General features: G+C 37.8%; 1 protein-coding gene across 5 annotated transcripts in view; it reads left to right on the top strand.

Moving 5' to 3' along the window:
• The window catches only part of LRBA (LPS responsive beige-like anchor protein), a 367,479-nt gene that overhangs the window by 314,207 nt on the left and 35,503 nt on the right, over positions 1-17,769 (top strand). For 3 of the 5 annotated variants that reach the window (XM_086889593.1, XM_086889592.1, XM_086889596.1), the window contains 2 exons: positions 12,737-12,826; positions 15,956-16,148. In XM_086889593.1, the coding sequence (XP_086745719.1) occupies positions 12,737-12,826; positions 15,956-16,148 (283 nt within the window). The remainder of the gene's footprint in view (positions 1-12,736; positions 12,827-15,955; positions 16,149-17,769) is intronic. The other 2 variants (XM_086889595.1, XM_086889594.1) reach the window with 1 other exon arrangement.

Here is a 17,769-nt window from a genome sequence, read left to right as displayed (position 1 = left end):
TCAGTGATGGCTCAGTGTTGTCATTACATGGCTTAAAATCAGTATGCAAACTGCATCTTAGTCTGTTTAAATCAAGAATACATGTGTTGCACTTAGATACCCTTAATCAAGCTAAGGAAAGGGATACTGAGACACATGACTTACAATGTCATCATCTGGATTTGGAAAAGTTTTTGAACCAAGAGTCATTTAGTAGATGTTCACTGAGACACGTTTCCACTTCACTGATAGTGTTTGCTCACTCGGCATTGGCAAGGAATTATCCTTACCTTTTAGGAGTATTTATTAGACTTTTGAAGTGTTTGGTTAAAGTGTGAGCTGAAATGTTGGCTGGTTATTGTGTGGAATTTGTTTTAAATTTTGTTATTAAATGAACCATCATTGAACCTTTATTTATGAAACTAATAATTGAAGTAACACTAGTGAAAGTAACAGTCTCCACACAAAATTTTTGTGTAGGTTTATTTTTTTCTCGAAAAATTCTTCTATCACATTTATTGTGATTTGTTTTACTTGAAAAAAAATTAGGACCAGTGAAGTTACAAATGTTTGGAAGCGTGGATCATCTCAGAGAGGAATTCACTTTGTTACCAAATATTTTGAATTTGTCACATTTTTTTATTGTACTTTGCTACAATGTTTCTTATTTTTGAGTTGTTCTGTGCTGTCTGAAGTGACTAAAAATGAAAACAGGAGAGGGAGAATTGCAGTTGTTGTTGAGTTCTAAACAGTGGAGTAGCTTAGCAGCAGCAGAATTTCGAAACACTACTCACGGTGTCAAAAATACACACTGATGAATGCAGGCAGCAGAATGAATGGTGTCTTATAACACTTTTGTTCTGAGTTGCTTGAAGGATTGGCCTAATGGAATATTTTAATTTAGGACTTTTAAGCATGCCACTAAAACAGTGAAAGGTCTCCTGTTTAGTTAGGTATGCCTTGCCATTTATATGTATTTTGTAAAGCATATTTGTTATTATCTAAATGCATGTATGTAATTTTAAATGACATATGTGATCAACTCTGATGCAATACTCCAGTATTTCTCTCCAGATCGAGAAATTTAATGACTCTCATCATCAGTAATGACTTACTCTGGTTTTACATAGGTGTAGAGATGAAAGTAATGAAAAATCTGTTTATTTCTATATGCATAATCATTCTATATCTATGTGCTAAATTAATTTATCATGCAACTTTGACGGCCTCACCTTCTTTCTGCTTGCTGATCCTTCTCCCTGAGGACCTGTGCTAACATTCTGTGCTGCCAAGCAGCTTCAATCAGCATTCATTTTTTCTCTTTCAGTCAGCTTGCCAGAAAATATCTCCTCTTTTCCCCACCAAATTCCTGGTCAGCGCCCAAATGAATTTCTGATGTGGACAATTAAGAGTATTTTTAGGCAGACATGGCACCTCAGACTTAGTGTCTTTTTATTAGATACTGCCTGCTACAGTTGTAGCACAAAAAGTATTTTTATTTGCAAACCTAAACCAAAGAGAAGCTCCTGTATATTCTGAGAGCTGCAAGTTATTGAGGCTTTTAGGTGTCATATGGAAATAATAGCAAGTGCTTAAACTGTGGCCATTTCCCCACCCAGATAGTGCTGAGCCTGGACCACATCAGCAATGAGAGGCCTATGATGCATGTGTTTCTGAGGTATCTCCACAGATATATGCGTGGGTATTGGTGACCTAACTCATCAAAGAGGCCACACACAGAACAGTGGTGGAAGGCACTGAGGAGTGGAGGGGTGTAGGTTAATGCAGAATTTCCTTAGGTCTCCTAAATGGCTCCAACTGGCACCTTTATTTTTATATGCAGTCAGGTTATATATATTACAAGAAGGAAGTACTCGTCTAGGAAGGAAAACTACTTGATTAAAACCATATTCCAGCATTCTTTTTTTTTTCTAACTGAAAACGTAGAACTTTTACATCCTCTTATACCACTGTGAACAATTTTTTCCTGACATTCTTTCTGCCTATGGGAATAAAGGAAGTAAAGTATTTTGAAAGGATCTGACTGCCATAATAGAAAATTTTAAACTAAAATGCAAACCATGGGCCACATGCTACCTTTTGGCAGATAAACCCTGGGGAGTGCAAAGCTTGCATAATTCAAAGGCAAATCTCAGGGGGAGGGGAGTAGATCGAGAGAGGAGGGTTTGAGTCACAGCCAGTGGGGGAAGGGAACTGCAGCCTGGAGAAGTAAGGCAAGAGATCCAGTATCCCTGCTGTCATATCGGTGCACTGCTTATCCTGCAGACACCACTCCTTCCTCCTCCTCCTCCCTGCCAAACATTTTGGTAGTGCTGCCATTGACTCTGCTCCTTGTGTGACTTGCTGAAGGAGGTGACAGCTGCAGAGGGAAGTTGCTCTTCCCTGGGCAAGCAGTAAATATCTTTCTGGTGGAAAACGCTGCATTTCCCAGCAGAGCTCTGCTGTGTCACTGCCTTATGTTGACTTGCTCTTGAGGACCACGTTTTGATCTGTGGAACTCCCAATCACAAGATCTGCTGTGGAAGGGCTCTCTTTTTTTGCCTGGATGGAAGGGGCAAGAAGTCATTTAGCACAGACAAATGTCATCCAGCTGTTCTGGAGAGAATTCACAGCACCCTCTTATCAAAAATTCTGCTTTCTTTTTGCCATGGCTGTCCAAGAATGGAGGGTGGGGGGGGAAAGTAGAATTAGATCTAAGTCATTCAGGCAAGTAACTGGTTAAGAGCTGAAGCACAATCCATACAAAATAATTTGTATCTAGGACTGATTGGTGGGTATTTCATTAGTGTTGGTCAGAAGAATAGAAATTCCTCTTGTCTCTGGCTTAGCATAACAAAAGATGATTGTGAATGAGGGCTGCCCTCAGTTACTACTTAAAAGTTCATTTCTCCACTGATATCTCTATGTAGTAAGTGTAAACACTGGATAAAGACAAAGAACAGAAAGTTAGTAGCAGGAAGACAGAATATTATTTGGAGAATGCATCCTTGATTTGTACAGGAAGTTCAAATTGTATTTGTATATAGAATTTGTACTTCTCTACCCTTCAGGAAGCATTCTGAATTTTTTACCATGCTTATCAAAAAGCCACTTTTAAAAAATCAAAACAAAACAAAGCCATCTCATATGATCTTTGAAGTCAGCAATTAAGGGAGACTAATAATTTTTAAATTAACAATAATAGCTCTAAAAACATAAAAATAAGCTCCATTAAATTATTAGCATCGAGTGATTTCCTTTTAGCCTTAGATGGTTCTGTTGTTTTGTACTTCTTTTGAAGAGAAAGTGTCTTTTTGTTACATGAAGGTGGTCTGTTTAACATTAGGAAGCAAGCTTTCTCCATTCTTTTGGCACTTTTCTTTCTATTGATGGTATTTCATTTCCATATGAACTGAGGAGTTTCAAAAATTATGAAGAATCAGCTTTGACGTAGTATTTGGCTTGTTACTCGAATGTGCCACTTCTGATTATATATATATGTATATATAAAGGATAATTCTTTTATTTTCAATTTTAAGGCATATGGGATAAATTATTTTGTGGATAATAGCTTTTAAATGTTGTTCAAGATTAATATCTTTGAGTAGTTTTATACATCTTATGTCTATCTCTTATGAGACTTAAGACTTATTCTTAAGTGTTTACAGTTTGAAAGACTTCTATGCCCAAAAGAAGTTACAAGGATGCTTAGTTTACATGACCCCAGCTTCATGACAGCAGCAGCAGATCTGATATCCCAGAGAAAGCATTTTGGCCTCTCCTTTAGCTCTGGTCATGGTGGGAGTTAATAGCATATTTCAGCTCTAACTCAGCTGGAGGACCCTGACAACAGTGAATCTTTCACAGAGTATAAACATAATTTGTATTTATAACATAGTTAACATTTACTAAATAGTTGGGAAAACGATCAGTCTGGATTTAGCAGGCTGGGCAACAGTCTTTGTTGTGGCTGTGATGAGTTTTAAAATGTAGGATAAAATGGTTATAAAATAACTGTCACAGGGCAGTAAATTTCCATGTGTTGTATTCGGTAAGTAACAAATCCATGCAGGCAACATTCAAAGTACCATAGAAACTATCTTTGAATTATCTCTGGCTGGAAGTGTGCTGCACAGATGGCATGTTTGGGGTTGTACAGCACAGGAACAGTGGGAAAAGCCAAATAAATGTTTAACACTGGTCTCATTTTAATTGCAAATCTGTGTTAAAATACCCTTATATGGAACTGGAATTAAGAAGGCTGAATTTAAAGGAAGTGATTTAATGGCTAAAGAGATGTAGATTTGACAATGCATCCAAGCTCATGCCTTGGTCTTTTCCTTGGGTGGTACCCACAGCAGGAGTGTGTAACAGAGGCAGGGCCTCCTGTGGGGGCAGGTACCACTGCTCAATGAAATCAGCTTGTCTGGGCATCAGGTCTCTCCCACAAAAGAATGCAGTATTTCTTTCTGGTGAAAGGAGCATTAAATACCAGGAGCACTGCTCCTGACACCAGTTTATATCAGTTACCTATTAGTTCTCACATCTCTGCTCACACTGTGACCTGCTTGTGGTGTTGGAGTAAATGAGCAAAATAAGCATAAGCAAGTGCTTACAGTGATATCTGGGAGGTGTGGCACTCCTTTGATTCCATTCAGCCTGGAGTTTGATGTGATGAATGGGGATTTATTGCCCTTTGTCTTAACTTACGTATTTACCACAATACTTGCAAACGGACGTGAAAAGTATTCAGCTGTGTTCTCATCCAGAAAAATATTTGACCTTGTTGTTCTCTTTTAAAAATTCTTCATTACAGGGTAGATTGCAATTTTACCTGCTGCTTCTGCTTCTCTATCCTACAGGAAAAGGAGGGATATTTTAGAGTTAATTAAGTTAGGACAGAGATGCTTCATGTATAAGGATTCAAAAAACTGTCTGGAAGTAGTAAAATTCTTTGGAAGAAGGTAACTCATGTGAATTAGTTCTTCAGCTCTGAGTGGTTTTTTCCCTCAGCCTTTTATTGAAATTCAAGGGATAGAAATTTTCAGTGCAGTCAGTTCCCTCACCTCTTCTTGCTTGTCCTGTCTTGTGGATCTATCAGAGCCAGAGAGATCTTGAGATCCCCTGGACTCCTTACATTTCCATTTGTGCCTGGCTGTTCAGTATTAGCTGACATATTTGTTGGCCAGCATTAAATAAGAAAGAGTAGTAGAAAGTTACAGTTACACACCAAATCATTTAGTCTTGAAAGCAGTGTGGAAGTGAAAAGGACTTTTTTGTGTCATCAACATGCTTTGATTATTTGCAGCCTCTTTATGCTGTCCAAATGGTATCTGTATTGACTTTCACAATAATTGGGAAACTAAACATTTTTGTTTGGAATGTTTTCATTCTGTGTGCTCATTGCAGCACAGGGTGTCTAACCCAGGCATCAGTGTTCCCACTGTAGCCGTAGATGTGTGTGGTATTTACTTACCAAAATTTGTTGTTTTAGTTATTAGTTATACTTAATAAATAGCTGCTGCTTGAATGAGAAAGCTTGTGCTCATGCCAGAGGTGTTTTCCTTGAGCAATATCTGAAAGTCAACTCTCAGTTAAATGCTACATTCTATTAAATACTAACAATGTTCATTTGTTGCAGCAGAAAACTCTGAGATGGTGTTGCACCCATAGTTTGAAACTGCAAGTTTGGTCTTGCAGGTAGCAGTTTTGACAGTTTAAATAAATGTATTTCATAGCTTAACAAAAGGTTATTTCAGGTTGTTTATTTTTCACAATTTTTACAGATTCTGAAAGGTGATCACAGAACTCAGTTTAAAGACCACTATATTTTTGACTTTTACATCTGTGTATTAACTTCCTTCAGATTGAAATGTTTTATTTTAATTAAACTTTTTTTTATTTAATAAATAGAGATTACATCAAAGTTTAGGAAATTCTGTGGAATGTTAACAGATTGGAATTGATTGCTTTATTCCAGAAGAAAAGGTTTTATATAAGAAAATTTGTGGTTGTTTAGCTATTTAAAGGAGCAAATGAATAATGCCAGAAATTGAAATTTGAAGGTATTGTGCATTGCAGTGCCACTACTTTCTCTGTGATAATTATTGATTTTAAATGAAAGCTGTGAGTTGCTCTCTTGAAATCTTCAGCTGCTACAGAAAAGAGAGATGAGAAGCAATTTTGGTTGTGGTGCTCAAATGAAACAGAAACTGTTGTATTTTAAAAAACTAATCCCAGAGCTGCTTAGGCTTTTTCTTGTACTGAATCCAGTTTTATTTGCAGGTCCTTAAATTGATCTTAACTCTCTTTTTAGACTCTTTTCCCTTTTTATTTTGTCAGTCTCTTTGAAGTACTACCAGACCTGTTTTTGTAGTTCTAGTGTTTTTTATCTGCTCCTTTCCAGTAGCCAAAGATTTAGGTGTTTTGAATGAGCACATCAGTGCTCCAGACAGAGATACTGTTTGAAATTATCCATGAACCCAGTGCCTCTGAACATTATTGAGTGACATTTGTTTCTGTTGGTTGTGTCTGCTCTGACTAACTGGTTTCTTTCAGATTGGCAGCTGGGATTACGCTGCAGTAGACGGATAGCTGCGTGAGCTAGAGATTGCAGCCAGGCTGGGCTGTGCCTCTGTTTAATATGCCTGGAATGTATATATTCAGATTGGAGCAACTTGCACGGCCCTGAGGGGTTTCTATTTGTATTCTCACAAACTGTGATTACTTCCTCTTTTACTTTAATGAGTGCCATGTAACTGTCACACTGATTTGTCTGGACAAAAAGACTTTGTTTTTTTCTTTTTTTCTCATAGAAAATTCTTTAATGAAGTTTAAGAGAAGGGTTAGTATTTTTATTTGTGAAGATGTGGTGGAAGGCATCCTATACTAGTCTCCTTTCTCCAGTCTTCTGATGTGACCAGAATAATGTATTATTCATATATTGACTTTCAAACAGCTTGAGGAAAAAAATGTAATCCTGCTTAGAGTGACCCCCTCCCCTCCATATATCTGTAGTAGTTTGGATTTTATAAACAAATGGTTAGACCAGTGACCAATCTCCAGACAACTCTGGTGTTTTCAGCAGGCAGAAGGAGGTGAAACTGGTGGGTGTTAAGAACAAAAGAAATATATTATGCAGCAGATGTATTTCTTGCAAGGAAGGTATAAAGAAGAAAGAAAAAAAATGCTTAGTTTCTATTTGATGACTTTAATTTTTCTGTGTATCTGTTGGTTTTTTGTGTAACGAGGCTCACAGTTTTGTTACAGACCTCGCTAGCACACAGCAGCAGGCAAAGGTTGTACGCTTTTTGCTCCATCCCAAGTTGCTTGTGTGCTCTAATAAGGCCCTCCTCTGTGGACTGCTGACAGTGTTTCTGCCCACACTTCAGCTCTGGAGCCATAACCCTGAGGTGCTGAGCTTGGAGCTGTACCTGCATTAGTAGGCAGCAACTGGGCCTTCTGCATTCCGCTTGATTAGCAGAGGGTGCATCACAAACATTTTGCAGTCAGGTGTAATGATACCTAGAGAACAATAGGTAACTCTTGGTTTTGTAGTGTCTTTTCCCTTAGCCTTTTGTCTGCTCCCTTCTCTTCCCTGCTATTTGTTAAGATTTCAAAGCTAACAGGACAGTTTTCTTAAATCGGTATGTCAAGTGAATGGTGCACTGAGAAAACAAAATATGGTTCAGTATAAAATGTTTGATTTGTCAAGTCAGAACAAGAAAAATAATTTTCTGGTTTGACATGAAGAAACTAGACTGCTCATTTTATTTTTAAAATAGCAAATAGGAGTGTGTGAATTTATGATACTAACATTTGAGTGCTGTATTTTTTCCTTGGGTCAAGTGTAGTGCAATATCCCCAGGGCAGGTGTACAGTCAGCCAGCATATACATTGCCTGTGTCAGAAAAGCATTTTGTCCATTTTTCTCAATCTTGATCTAATGGGGATTGTTAGGGAACGAGGGAGATGGTGCTACAAAGAGCTTCTCTTCATAATCTTCTGCTTCTTTTCAGCAATTTTATCTATTGTTATGAATTGTGCTTGCTCTCTGGCTAGTGTTATCTGTGTTCCTGCTGTCGTTGAGGAATTTAAGTAAGAATATTCCTGTAGGGGTGTAAGTGTCTCTCTCTGGTCAGAGTGGGTTTTCTGATCACTTGTTACTGGAGCTTGATTTTAATCACTGTCCTGTGGGGAAAGGAGCTCCTTGGTTGGCCGCTGAGCCATTCAACTTCCCTGTCTGAGGGGAAGCCTGTCAAACAGTCTGTGTTCTCTGATGCTCTAAAGCAACATCTGGGTGGAAGGAAGGCAAAGGCAAGTAACCATAATTGCATATCACCCAAGCCAATAGAAATCACGGAGGAACATGTGTGTAAACCTTTTTGAATATTGAAAAGTGAGGTAGGAGCGGCAGAGAGCCAAAGTAATTACTTTTGCAAGGGCTGTAATTTTCTGGACATAAATACTAGGTGGAAAAATGGAGGATGAACCCAAAATGTTTTCTGTCCCTGACATGTGTGCTGAAAGAATATGTATTAAAATGCATGTTTTTATTTCACCTGGGGTTTCAAATGTTTGGCAACTAAATCATAGAGATTTGGGAAGTAACTGAGAATACTTCGGTGCAGATCAATAAAGGAACTGAGAGCAGCCCCTTTGTAGCAAATGGGGAGATTGTAACTTCTTGTATCCTCAGACCAAGGCATGCATTTTGACATGGGTGTGCTGTGCCCCTGGACTCCTCAGATAGTTTGGTGTTTTGTGTCTGAAGAGGCATGATAAATGCAACTTTGAGCTAGTCCCTTTAAAGGTCTTTAAATCTGGAGTTAAACAGTGTATGTATTGCTTTTAAACAGTTGTGGGCCTTCATTTGAGGATTTGAGTTCAAAACTGGAGACCGTTTCATTCTTTCTCTGTGACACTCACTGCAGTTCCCCCTCCACCCACCCTCCCTCATATTTAATTTTATAGTTCTTTCAGACATAAACATGAAAAAAAGCAATTTTGACTTAGTTTCTGAGTGTTGCTGCAAAGAAAAGTAACAAACATCTGTTTTTACCTTAACTGCATCCATATGTTCAACCTCCCCATCACCCTCCTTCCCAAAAAATTTACAGCCGTATTTGGTGGGTACTGCATACTGTTGAATTAACTTTCTTCACAGTTAGATGAGAGGGTAAGTTCAGAGACTGAAAATAGCCATACTAAACAGTGGCCAGGAACTACATTGTAGCTAAGCCAAGTTTTCAAATCCTTTACTTTCCTTCTTCTAATTTTCTTCCCTATTCCCCTTTTCCCCTTCCCACATCCCAAGAGAAGAGGAGATGACCTAGGAGGCTTTTTAGGAATGGGTAAAATCAGATAAATGTTATCTTAAAAAATTTGCTTATGGCTTTCATGCTTTTAAATTAATTAAAATTTGAAATATAATGTTATATATGTTAGAGATGCATACTGTGTGAATTACTGTGAAGGGCTGCTTACCTTGTTTCATTTTATTACTTCTTGTAGCATCTGGAATGATTCTGGCCTTACCAAAATTTTGGGTTTGTAGATGATTAATAGGAAAAAGCCAGTTTTATTGAGGTATTTGAGAACAGTGAAATAAAATGTGGTATGATACTATGTTTTACTTTGTGGCACACATCTTGCTTTCAGTGATAAGAATTTGTCAAGCTAAAAATATCTTTTGAACAAAGGTTTTGCCTTACCAGTTTTATGGTGCTCTTAATAGATGTGAAACCGCTTGTGCATATTTCCCAAACATTTCTACCTACAGTCATCTAAATGGCTGTGTGCTCCAGAGGACCCCAGCAGTGTGAGAACATGTGCCCTTCCTCTACTGCTGGAGGAGCTGTCTGTCTCTTTGTAATACTGACTGATGCTGGTAATAACTTCTTTTCGAGAAAGCTCAGTTACAGGCTAGGCTAGAATTCACTGGAAGGGAAGTGGAGAATGACTTTCTGACTAATGGGCATTTTACTGTATTTTCTCAGGTGAGTGGTAGGTTCTTTTCTTCAAAGGAGATACTAATTATATCTCTGAGAAAAAGACTCCCTGGTCCTACCTGATTTTCTTTGACAGGTTGAACAAAAGTCTGAGTGGCATCTGGTGGCTCTTTCTGTTACATAAATTGAGAGAATGGGGATTGATTCCTGCTCCACCATCACATTTCTGGTGACAGAGGGAGGTCATCTTGCATCCTTCTGTATGTGATCTTTCTGACTGAGACCTTGAATGTGGAGTTGACATCTGGATTGACTTTGAATACAATCTGGGAAAAGGAAGGAACCATTTGGGTTTGCTAGTACACTCTCTTGGTCATTATTACAAAATGTGGAAGCTAAAAAAAGAAACCTTTACTTTTTTTTTTTTTTTTTTTTTTTTTTTTGTAACCAGAAGGAATGCAGAAGATTTTTTTCTGAAGTCTAGCCACTATGTCTAGACATATTTGTCCAAATGTGGTTCCCTTTACCCAGCAGCTCTTCAAATTTCTTTTGGATTACTAAAGACAACAGTAAAGACAATGTACACATACCAGTATCTGTGTTTTTATGTTCTGTGTACAGATCTGATGGTTTATAAAACCTTGTTACCTGTGGTATAGCATGATATGAATATAGATTTTTCCCAGTTCTGTTATCTAAAAGGGAAATACTGTGTTGGGGGCTCTAGCAGTCCTAGAGCTGCAGGCTCTCATATTTTTTAGAACAACTAGCTAAGCTAGAACCTAATGAGTCTAGAGGACTTGCTTGTGCTGGAACTGTAAATCATGAATTCAAGCAAGATAATAAACAGTGATGTAGAAATTTTCTGTTAAGACTGAAAATGGAGAAATTGTGATCCTCTGAGTCAGGGTTTAGCAAAATCATTGTCTCATTGGTCAGCAGCTTCACCAGGTCTGACAGATGCTATGTGGAAACAGTGCCCCTTGATTGAGTTGGGTTGAGTAGAGTATTTTATACTTGTTCTACATCTGTTTGGGCTCTTGTAATGATGAATGTATTTGAAATACTGTGCATCAATGCATGATATCTTGTGTTTCATTTTCCATCACTATTGGCACTATGTAAGAGTGTATAGTTTCCAGAGGTAGCATTGGGAATTAAAAGACATACCAGATTTCAAGGTTGAGATAAAAAATCTGACTTTATTTAAATGCTGAACATGAGCATTTGAGAATGAAAGTTTTGTATTGATCATAAGTCAAAATACAAGGAAATTAAGAAATCTAAAACTCATTATTGACCTCAGTGCTTCTGTGCCCAGATTTGAATTTTAATGTAGCATGTCTCATCAGCAGGAAGGAGACTGACATGGTCTTTCTGAGCTTTGGTGTTTCATGAGTCTGATACTGCTGTTTCTCAAAAAATGCTCACTGCATCACACTGTGTGTATGTCACATTTCAGCCAGCTTTTTGATAACTTACTTATTCACCAGTTCTTTGAAGATTATGGAGCTTCCCAGAGTGGGCAAGAGTGTTAGAATCTAACTAATTTCAACTCTTGCTTTGGTGAGTTTAGATGTTTCAAAAGCCCTGCCAAATATAATAAGGTCAAGTGTTTTAGATGGCATGTTTACTATCAAGAGGATAATTATTTTAAGGTCTCAGATGCAGTCTAGTTTTGACTTTGTTGTTTCTGTAACAGGAGAACACCCTAATAATGGTCTAATGGTTATATAAAAACAGTTGTTTGTAAGAATAAGGTTAGCATAAATGTTATTCCATTGTCTCAAAAATTATAAGGAGTGGCTAAAATAGAACAGGGAATGCAAGTGTAAGGAGCATTGAGGAATGTTGAACTGTGAAAGAGAAGAATTAGAGGAAAATACCTGAGGCATCAGCCCATGTGCAGCCTACTAGCCCACTGCAAAAGCAAGGTGATTAGTTTAGCTTACAATGAAAGAGATATAAACTAAGCTGAATGATTTGTAATTCTCTGTATTATGGGTCTGTTTCTGTGAATGGTTCAGGGACCCAACCTGAAAAGAAGTAACTTGTTGAATTTTGGCTGCTTGATGTTATCTTTAAACCAGTGGGCCAAGAGGTGGCAGCATGGAAAACTAGCTGGACATGCCTGTGTAAGGTGTATAAGTTCACAGGTTTCACCATAATTATTTTTAAGTAATCACCAGACATAATATTTTCATGTATTTCCTATGAAGAAAGTACTAAAGCGTGTTGCTGAAGATACAGAGAAACTTTTAAAAACCCCTAGTATTATGCCTTCATGTTCTCCTATAGTTTTGCTGTTGGTAGTTTAATGCATCCTAACACTGCTCTTCTTGAATAAATCTGGAAGTAAGAATAAAAGCTCAGTTTTGCTTTCCTTGTAGTTACTGCTGTGAAATGAAGCAATGGAGTTTAACATACAATACTTAATACCTACAGAAACTTTTTAAAAGTTAACTTTTGGTTTTGAGTTATGATACAAACAGGATAAGCCAGTGTTAGAAAGGAAAAACTGAGCCAATAAAGAGGGTTTCTGATTATAATAGCTTGTTTCTGTTTAATATCATTGAGCAGGATGAGGTTTTGCAGAGTTTCTCATGGAAATAGCATCCACAGTACTAAAATGATTACCTCATTCTTAGTACCAGTGCCAAGCACTTAGCTCCACAGTGAACACACGGGGTTGATTTTCAACATGAAACAAGCCAGAAGTGTGGAATGACATTTTCAGGTGACAGTTATGGTTCTATTGCCTGTAATTAGCACCTCTTAACATGCAAACCTGCCTGTGCCTTTTCCAGGCTGTGGAAGCTCAAATACGAAGTTTTGGACAGACCCCTTCCCAACTGCTCATAGAACCACATCCTCCAAGAAGTTCTGCCATGCAGGTGGTAAGTGCCATGTTAACTCCTTGTGACCTGCCATTGTGCTCACTTCCTTTGCCATCTTCCCTTTGCAGAACTGGACACTTTCACTTTGCTTTCATGTGGTTGTGGAATTATGTTATTAAAACCAGCAGATGAGTTACAACTTGGTAGAAGTTGTATGCAGTGATTAACTATTTTTTTTTATTTATTGCTGAAAAGATTGCATTGATTTCTAGTGTAGGTGCTTTTTTTTTTGTCAGTGTAATCTAAGAACACTTCATCAGTTGATTTTGTTAATGCCATACCTGTACAGGTGAGAGCCAGTCATCATGGAGACAATTTTGTTAATCTTTGGCAGATTCCCCAAGAAGCATGGATTTAGGAGGTGGAACTTCCTTGTCTTTTCCCCCAGGCATAGGCTTTCCCCTAAAACCAGGATTACTAGGAATTCATGAGCTGAAACTTACATAGCAAAGAATGTGACTAAATGTGTTTTGCAGTAAAGCTAGGGTGATAAAATCCAGGCAGTGAGCATTAACATGCTTTCCCTTTTACCTCTACTTGTGTCTAATATAATTTTATTATACAAACTATTATTTTATTACTGATTGCTTTTCATATCATGTTGTGTGCAGTCCTTGGTTTTAAAATATCATTTGTGTTGTCATAGGTCCAGAACTAAGGATGTTAAGTGATATTCTGACAAGTGGAGCAAATGGTCTGCTAATTCCCAAGGTTTTCAAAAGGTTGCATTCCATTGTTTTTAGAATGGACATTTTACACTGCATTGTAAAAGAAAAAAGACATGTCTTAGAGGACATGCAAGAAGAAAATATGTCCTACTCAAGCAAACTAAAGTTATTATTTTTAAAACATATCTGAAGTGCAGAAGGTTTTAAAAGATTACACAGAAACGTCAAATATTTCCAAAGCAGCTTGCAAACCTTGTGATGCAGGAGTTTAAACTGAAGTGTAAACTTCCTTGATAAACTGAGCTACTGGCCTTTCTCAAATGCTTCACATGTTGTACCTGAGAGCTGCTCAGCTGCCTGTGCTCCATGCCCAGGTCCCAGGCCAGCAGACACTGCAGGGACTTGTGTGTGTGTTTCAGGAGAGCCCTGCTAACAGGGATGTTGGGGAGCCCAGGCACTCCCCTTGTGCAGCCACTTGCCATATGTGTGTCTGTCTGTCATGGTGCCATCACTGAGAACTTGCTCTAATTTAAAGGGATTTGTTTCAGGAAGAGGAGCAACTCAAGAAGTTGATTATTGATGTGTTAGTCAGAACCATTGTTATATAAATAAATTTGATACCAGGAAGCAGTTTGTGTGGTTTTAGCATAGTGTTTTTCATGATGCTGAGTTACCAAAGATTTAGCATGTAATAGAAGAAGTTAAAATCTAAGAAGCTAGCTGTTTCTAACTCCTGTGTTTTTTTGGTCTGGGGTACACCCAGAAAAAAAGCCCTTAGTTCTTCACTTGCTGGTTTTGTGGATATTAATATATGTTTTCATAATAGCACTATATTAAGTGGTTTTAAAAGTATTCCTGGAGCTGAAATACAGTAAGGATATTTCTGCTGTCATAATTTTGAATTATTTCTGGTTGCATTATTTACTGAGTTTTGTTTTTGTGTGCATGTGTGCATGAATACAGCTGAATTGGAAGTTACCACGTGCTGTGTTAAGTGCACAAGCCGTAATATACACCAGGTGTAGTAATTAGCAGTCACATGAAGGCTGCCTATTTGTCTGGTTTTGCTGCTGTTGCTGTATCCCCTTGTGTTTTCAACCATCAGATAGCTGGATTTAATTGAGGCCACATCAGATGAGGCATTACTGACACCTTTAATTGAATGAGCATCCAGGGAGGATTAACTCATAATATTGATTGGCTTTTAGCCACTTGCTCAGAAGGGTGTCTGGGTAGCTTATTAGTTGCTTTTATTTACACCTTTATGCAAAGACTGTAAATAGGAATTCATAGAGCAATATGTTTTTCTAAGTACTCTTAATAACTTTTTAAAAAGGAGTGATAATAAAAATGCAAATTTATTTAATTTTTTATTAGTTCTGTATAAATATACATTAAATGTATGCACTTACATACACATATATGTAATGAAATATTGCAGGTGGAGAGTAGCCAAGGACACTTCATTAGTATTCTAATTTGGTTAGAAAATTACAAATACTTGAGTAATGTGGCTACTGGTGACCAGGATGATTGTACCTCTGCATTTCAATGGGGTTCTCTTTTTTTCAGATGCACCACACAGTCATAAACCCATTAGGTGTTGCTTTTTCTCTTCATGCTTCATATCTAGATCTAAGGTTCTCAATATTTTGTTTTGATGTTTGCAGAATTCTTAGAGAACTTAGTTTAAAAAGTTATTAAACTTTTCAGCTTACTAAACTGAAGAAAACTGAAACCTAAAAAATTATGTTGAAAAATGAGAGTCTGTGTTTATTCCCTCCCTTTAGCATTTCTGGAAACAATGCAGGATAGTGTCTGTAATCACGTCCACTTCGTATTCTTTACAACTGCATTTAATTATGCTTGTCCTTTCAAACACATTTGCAGTTAAGTCTTCTACTTTGCATTCATAAAACTTATTTTTGTACACCAGAAATATATACAGAACATATATCTAGTGTATGTGTTTATCTGTTTATATTAATGTGCTTTCATGTTCTCATCTGGCTTGTAAAGAATTACAGTCTGCCAATTTAATGCAATTTGAGACAATCTCTGGGAGCAGGAATTTCTTTTGCTCGCTTTTTTTTTGTGTTTCCCTCCTGGTTTGGCATTGCTTTACTTGACATACTATCTCTGCAGATACGAAGGAGAATTATTTTGGCAGAGATAGACGATTGAAAACTTTTAGTTTAATCTGCTGTGATCTGTAGCAAAGTCCGTATACAGACACCCAATGTTCAACAAAGCCCTCAGATTAATAGGATACATGCAGGGTTTTCTCCCTAAAATGGTTATTTCCACAAGCCTGTCCACTGTTATTGCATTTGCTTTTCTGCTGCAGCTTCTATCGGATCTCGTGGGTTTTAATTCAATCTTCCTTTTCTTGTCCTGTCTCTTCTCCTCCCTGTGTTCTCTTTTCCCATGTATTTGGGTTCTTGTTGTGTGCACTCAACAGTATCTCCTCCTGCAGAGCCCCTTGATGTTCACAGAGCAAGCCCAACAGGATGTTATCATGGTCCTGAAGTTCCCGTCCAACTCCCCGGTCACTCACGTGGCTGCCAACACCCAGCCTGGCCTGACTACTCCTGCTGTGATCACGGTCACTGCAAACAGGCTCTTTGCTGTGAACAAGTGGCACAGCCTCCCTGGTAAGTACATTAAAGCAAGAAGCCTAAGAAACCCCTGCCATCTAGCAGCGCTTCTCTTGTCTTGTCACAGTTTGCTGTGGAACTCTTGTGAGTTTAAGGTGGAAAAAGCAAATCGAGTTCATTAACACAGCAGGCTCTTCACATATGGGCTTAGTTTCTCGTTCGAAAGATAATCTGAACTATTGCATCAAGATGTGTAGCACACCAAAGGTTTGTAAAAACGATATATTGCTTTCCAGGCCATCAGGCACCATGCAGGGAGACAAAATATCACTATTTCAGCATGATAAAGGCACACTCTTCCTCTTAAATTTGTTCTTCTGTCTGTTGGGAACCTGAACTATATCATGTCAAAGGCAGTTTTAAAGCATGTAGAACTTGCCAGTTTTTTCTTGATTATAAACTCTATATTCTGCTGTTAAAGCCACCCTATGAGAATTTGAAAATAAAATATATGGGAGGTCTTATCTTAAACATCGTAATGTTACTTATGTAGGTGCTTAGGTATTGTCAGTATGAAAGGAGAACAAAATAGCCATTTTCACAGCAACTAATAAAATTAATTTTTCTTTAAAAGTGTGCTGCACTTGAGAGTATAATTCTGCTTTTAATTCTAATATTCTCCAATCTTAAAGACTTCCGTCTTCCTTTCCTTGACTATGACAGTCTTAGGCCCAAAGCTGTCAAAGGCAGTTTATTTTGGTGCAATGCAGTATGATTTAGCCAAAGGCTTTTTAAGAGAGGGGGAAAAAAGACCTACTCAAATAACTTAAATAGAAGATACTCACACTAGAAAAACACTTACACGGTTGAAATTCCTACTAAGAAGTCTTGACCCGTGGTTCTTGATTACTTTTTGAAAAAAGCCAGATGACTCCCGCACTTTTTCCTAATTCTTACAAATTACCTCTCAAATAAAAACATCTATGTATTATTTCACCCGCCTGAGAAATGCTTGAAGAGAAAGGTGGGAAGGAAGGGGGGAAGGGAGACTTGTCTAAGATAACAAGTTGAAAGTGAGAACTATTTACAGGGCTCCTGAGATTTCTTTGAAAGTAGGATGACAGTATCCTCACATACCTTGGATGTGTGACCATGGGCATATAATAGTCAAGGCTTTTAAAAAATGGCCTTTGTGAACATACAACAGTCATGGGAAGAAGAAAATGTTCAAAAGTGGTAGGAGTTGATTTTTATTGCAATCCTGCTGGTTGATGATCCATGAGCAAGCCACCAGTTTGGTGAGTGTAAGAATCAACTGGTTCCAGTTGAGCAAAGCTTTCAGATTTTTCAGGCTTTTCCCTCATCTCTGAAAGGCAGACCCCTAAGATGTGCTTTTGAGTAGCAATTTTTTTCATTTAGAGGCATTTTACACTTGTCTTGCCATTACAAAGAATTCAGAAAAACCCACAGATCAAGACAAACAAAAGCCAACCATAAAAATCCAACAAAAAATCACCCCACTCCTGTGAGAGCACCCATCAGTTTCAGTCTATTAATAGAGTACTGTGCTTAAGATACCTTGGAAGGACTCCTGAGCCTTTGCTATTGTTGACTTCTGATTTTATACCAAAAGGGGATCTCCTAGGATGAGAGGGCAGATATCATTACTGCTCCATAT

This window comes from Cyanistes caeruleus, chromosome 5 (assembly GCF_971803275.1).
Source record: "Cyanistes caeruleus chromosome 5, bCyaCae1.hap1.1, whole genome shotgun sequence".
NCBI lineage: Eukaryota > Metazoa > Chordata > Aves > Passeriformes > Paridae > Cyanistes > Cyanistes caeruleus.
This window is presented reverse-complemented; position numbering and strand designations above follow the sequence as displayed.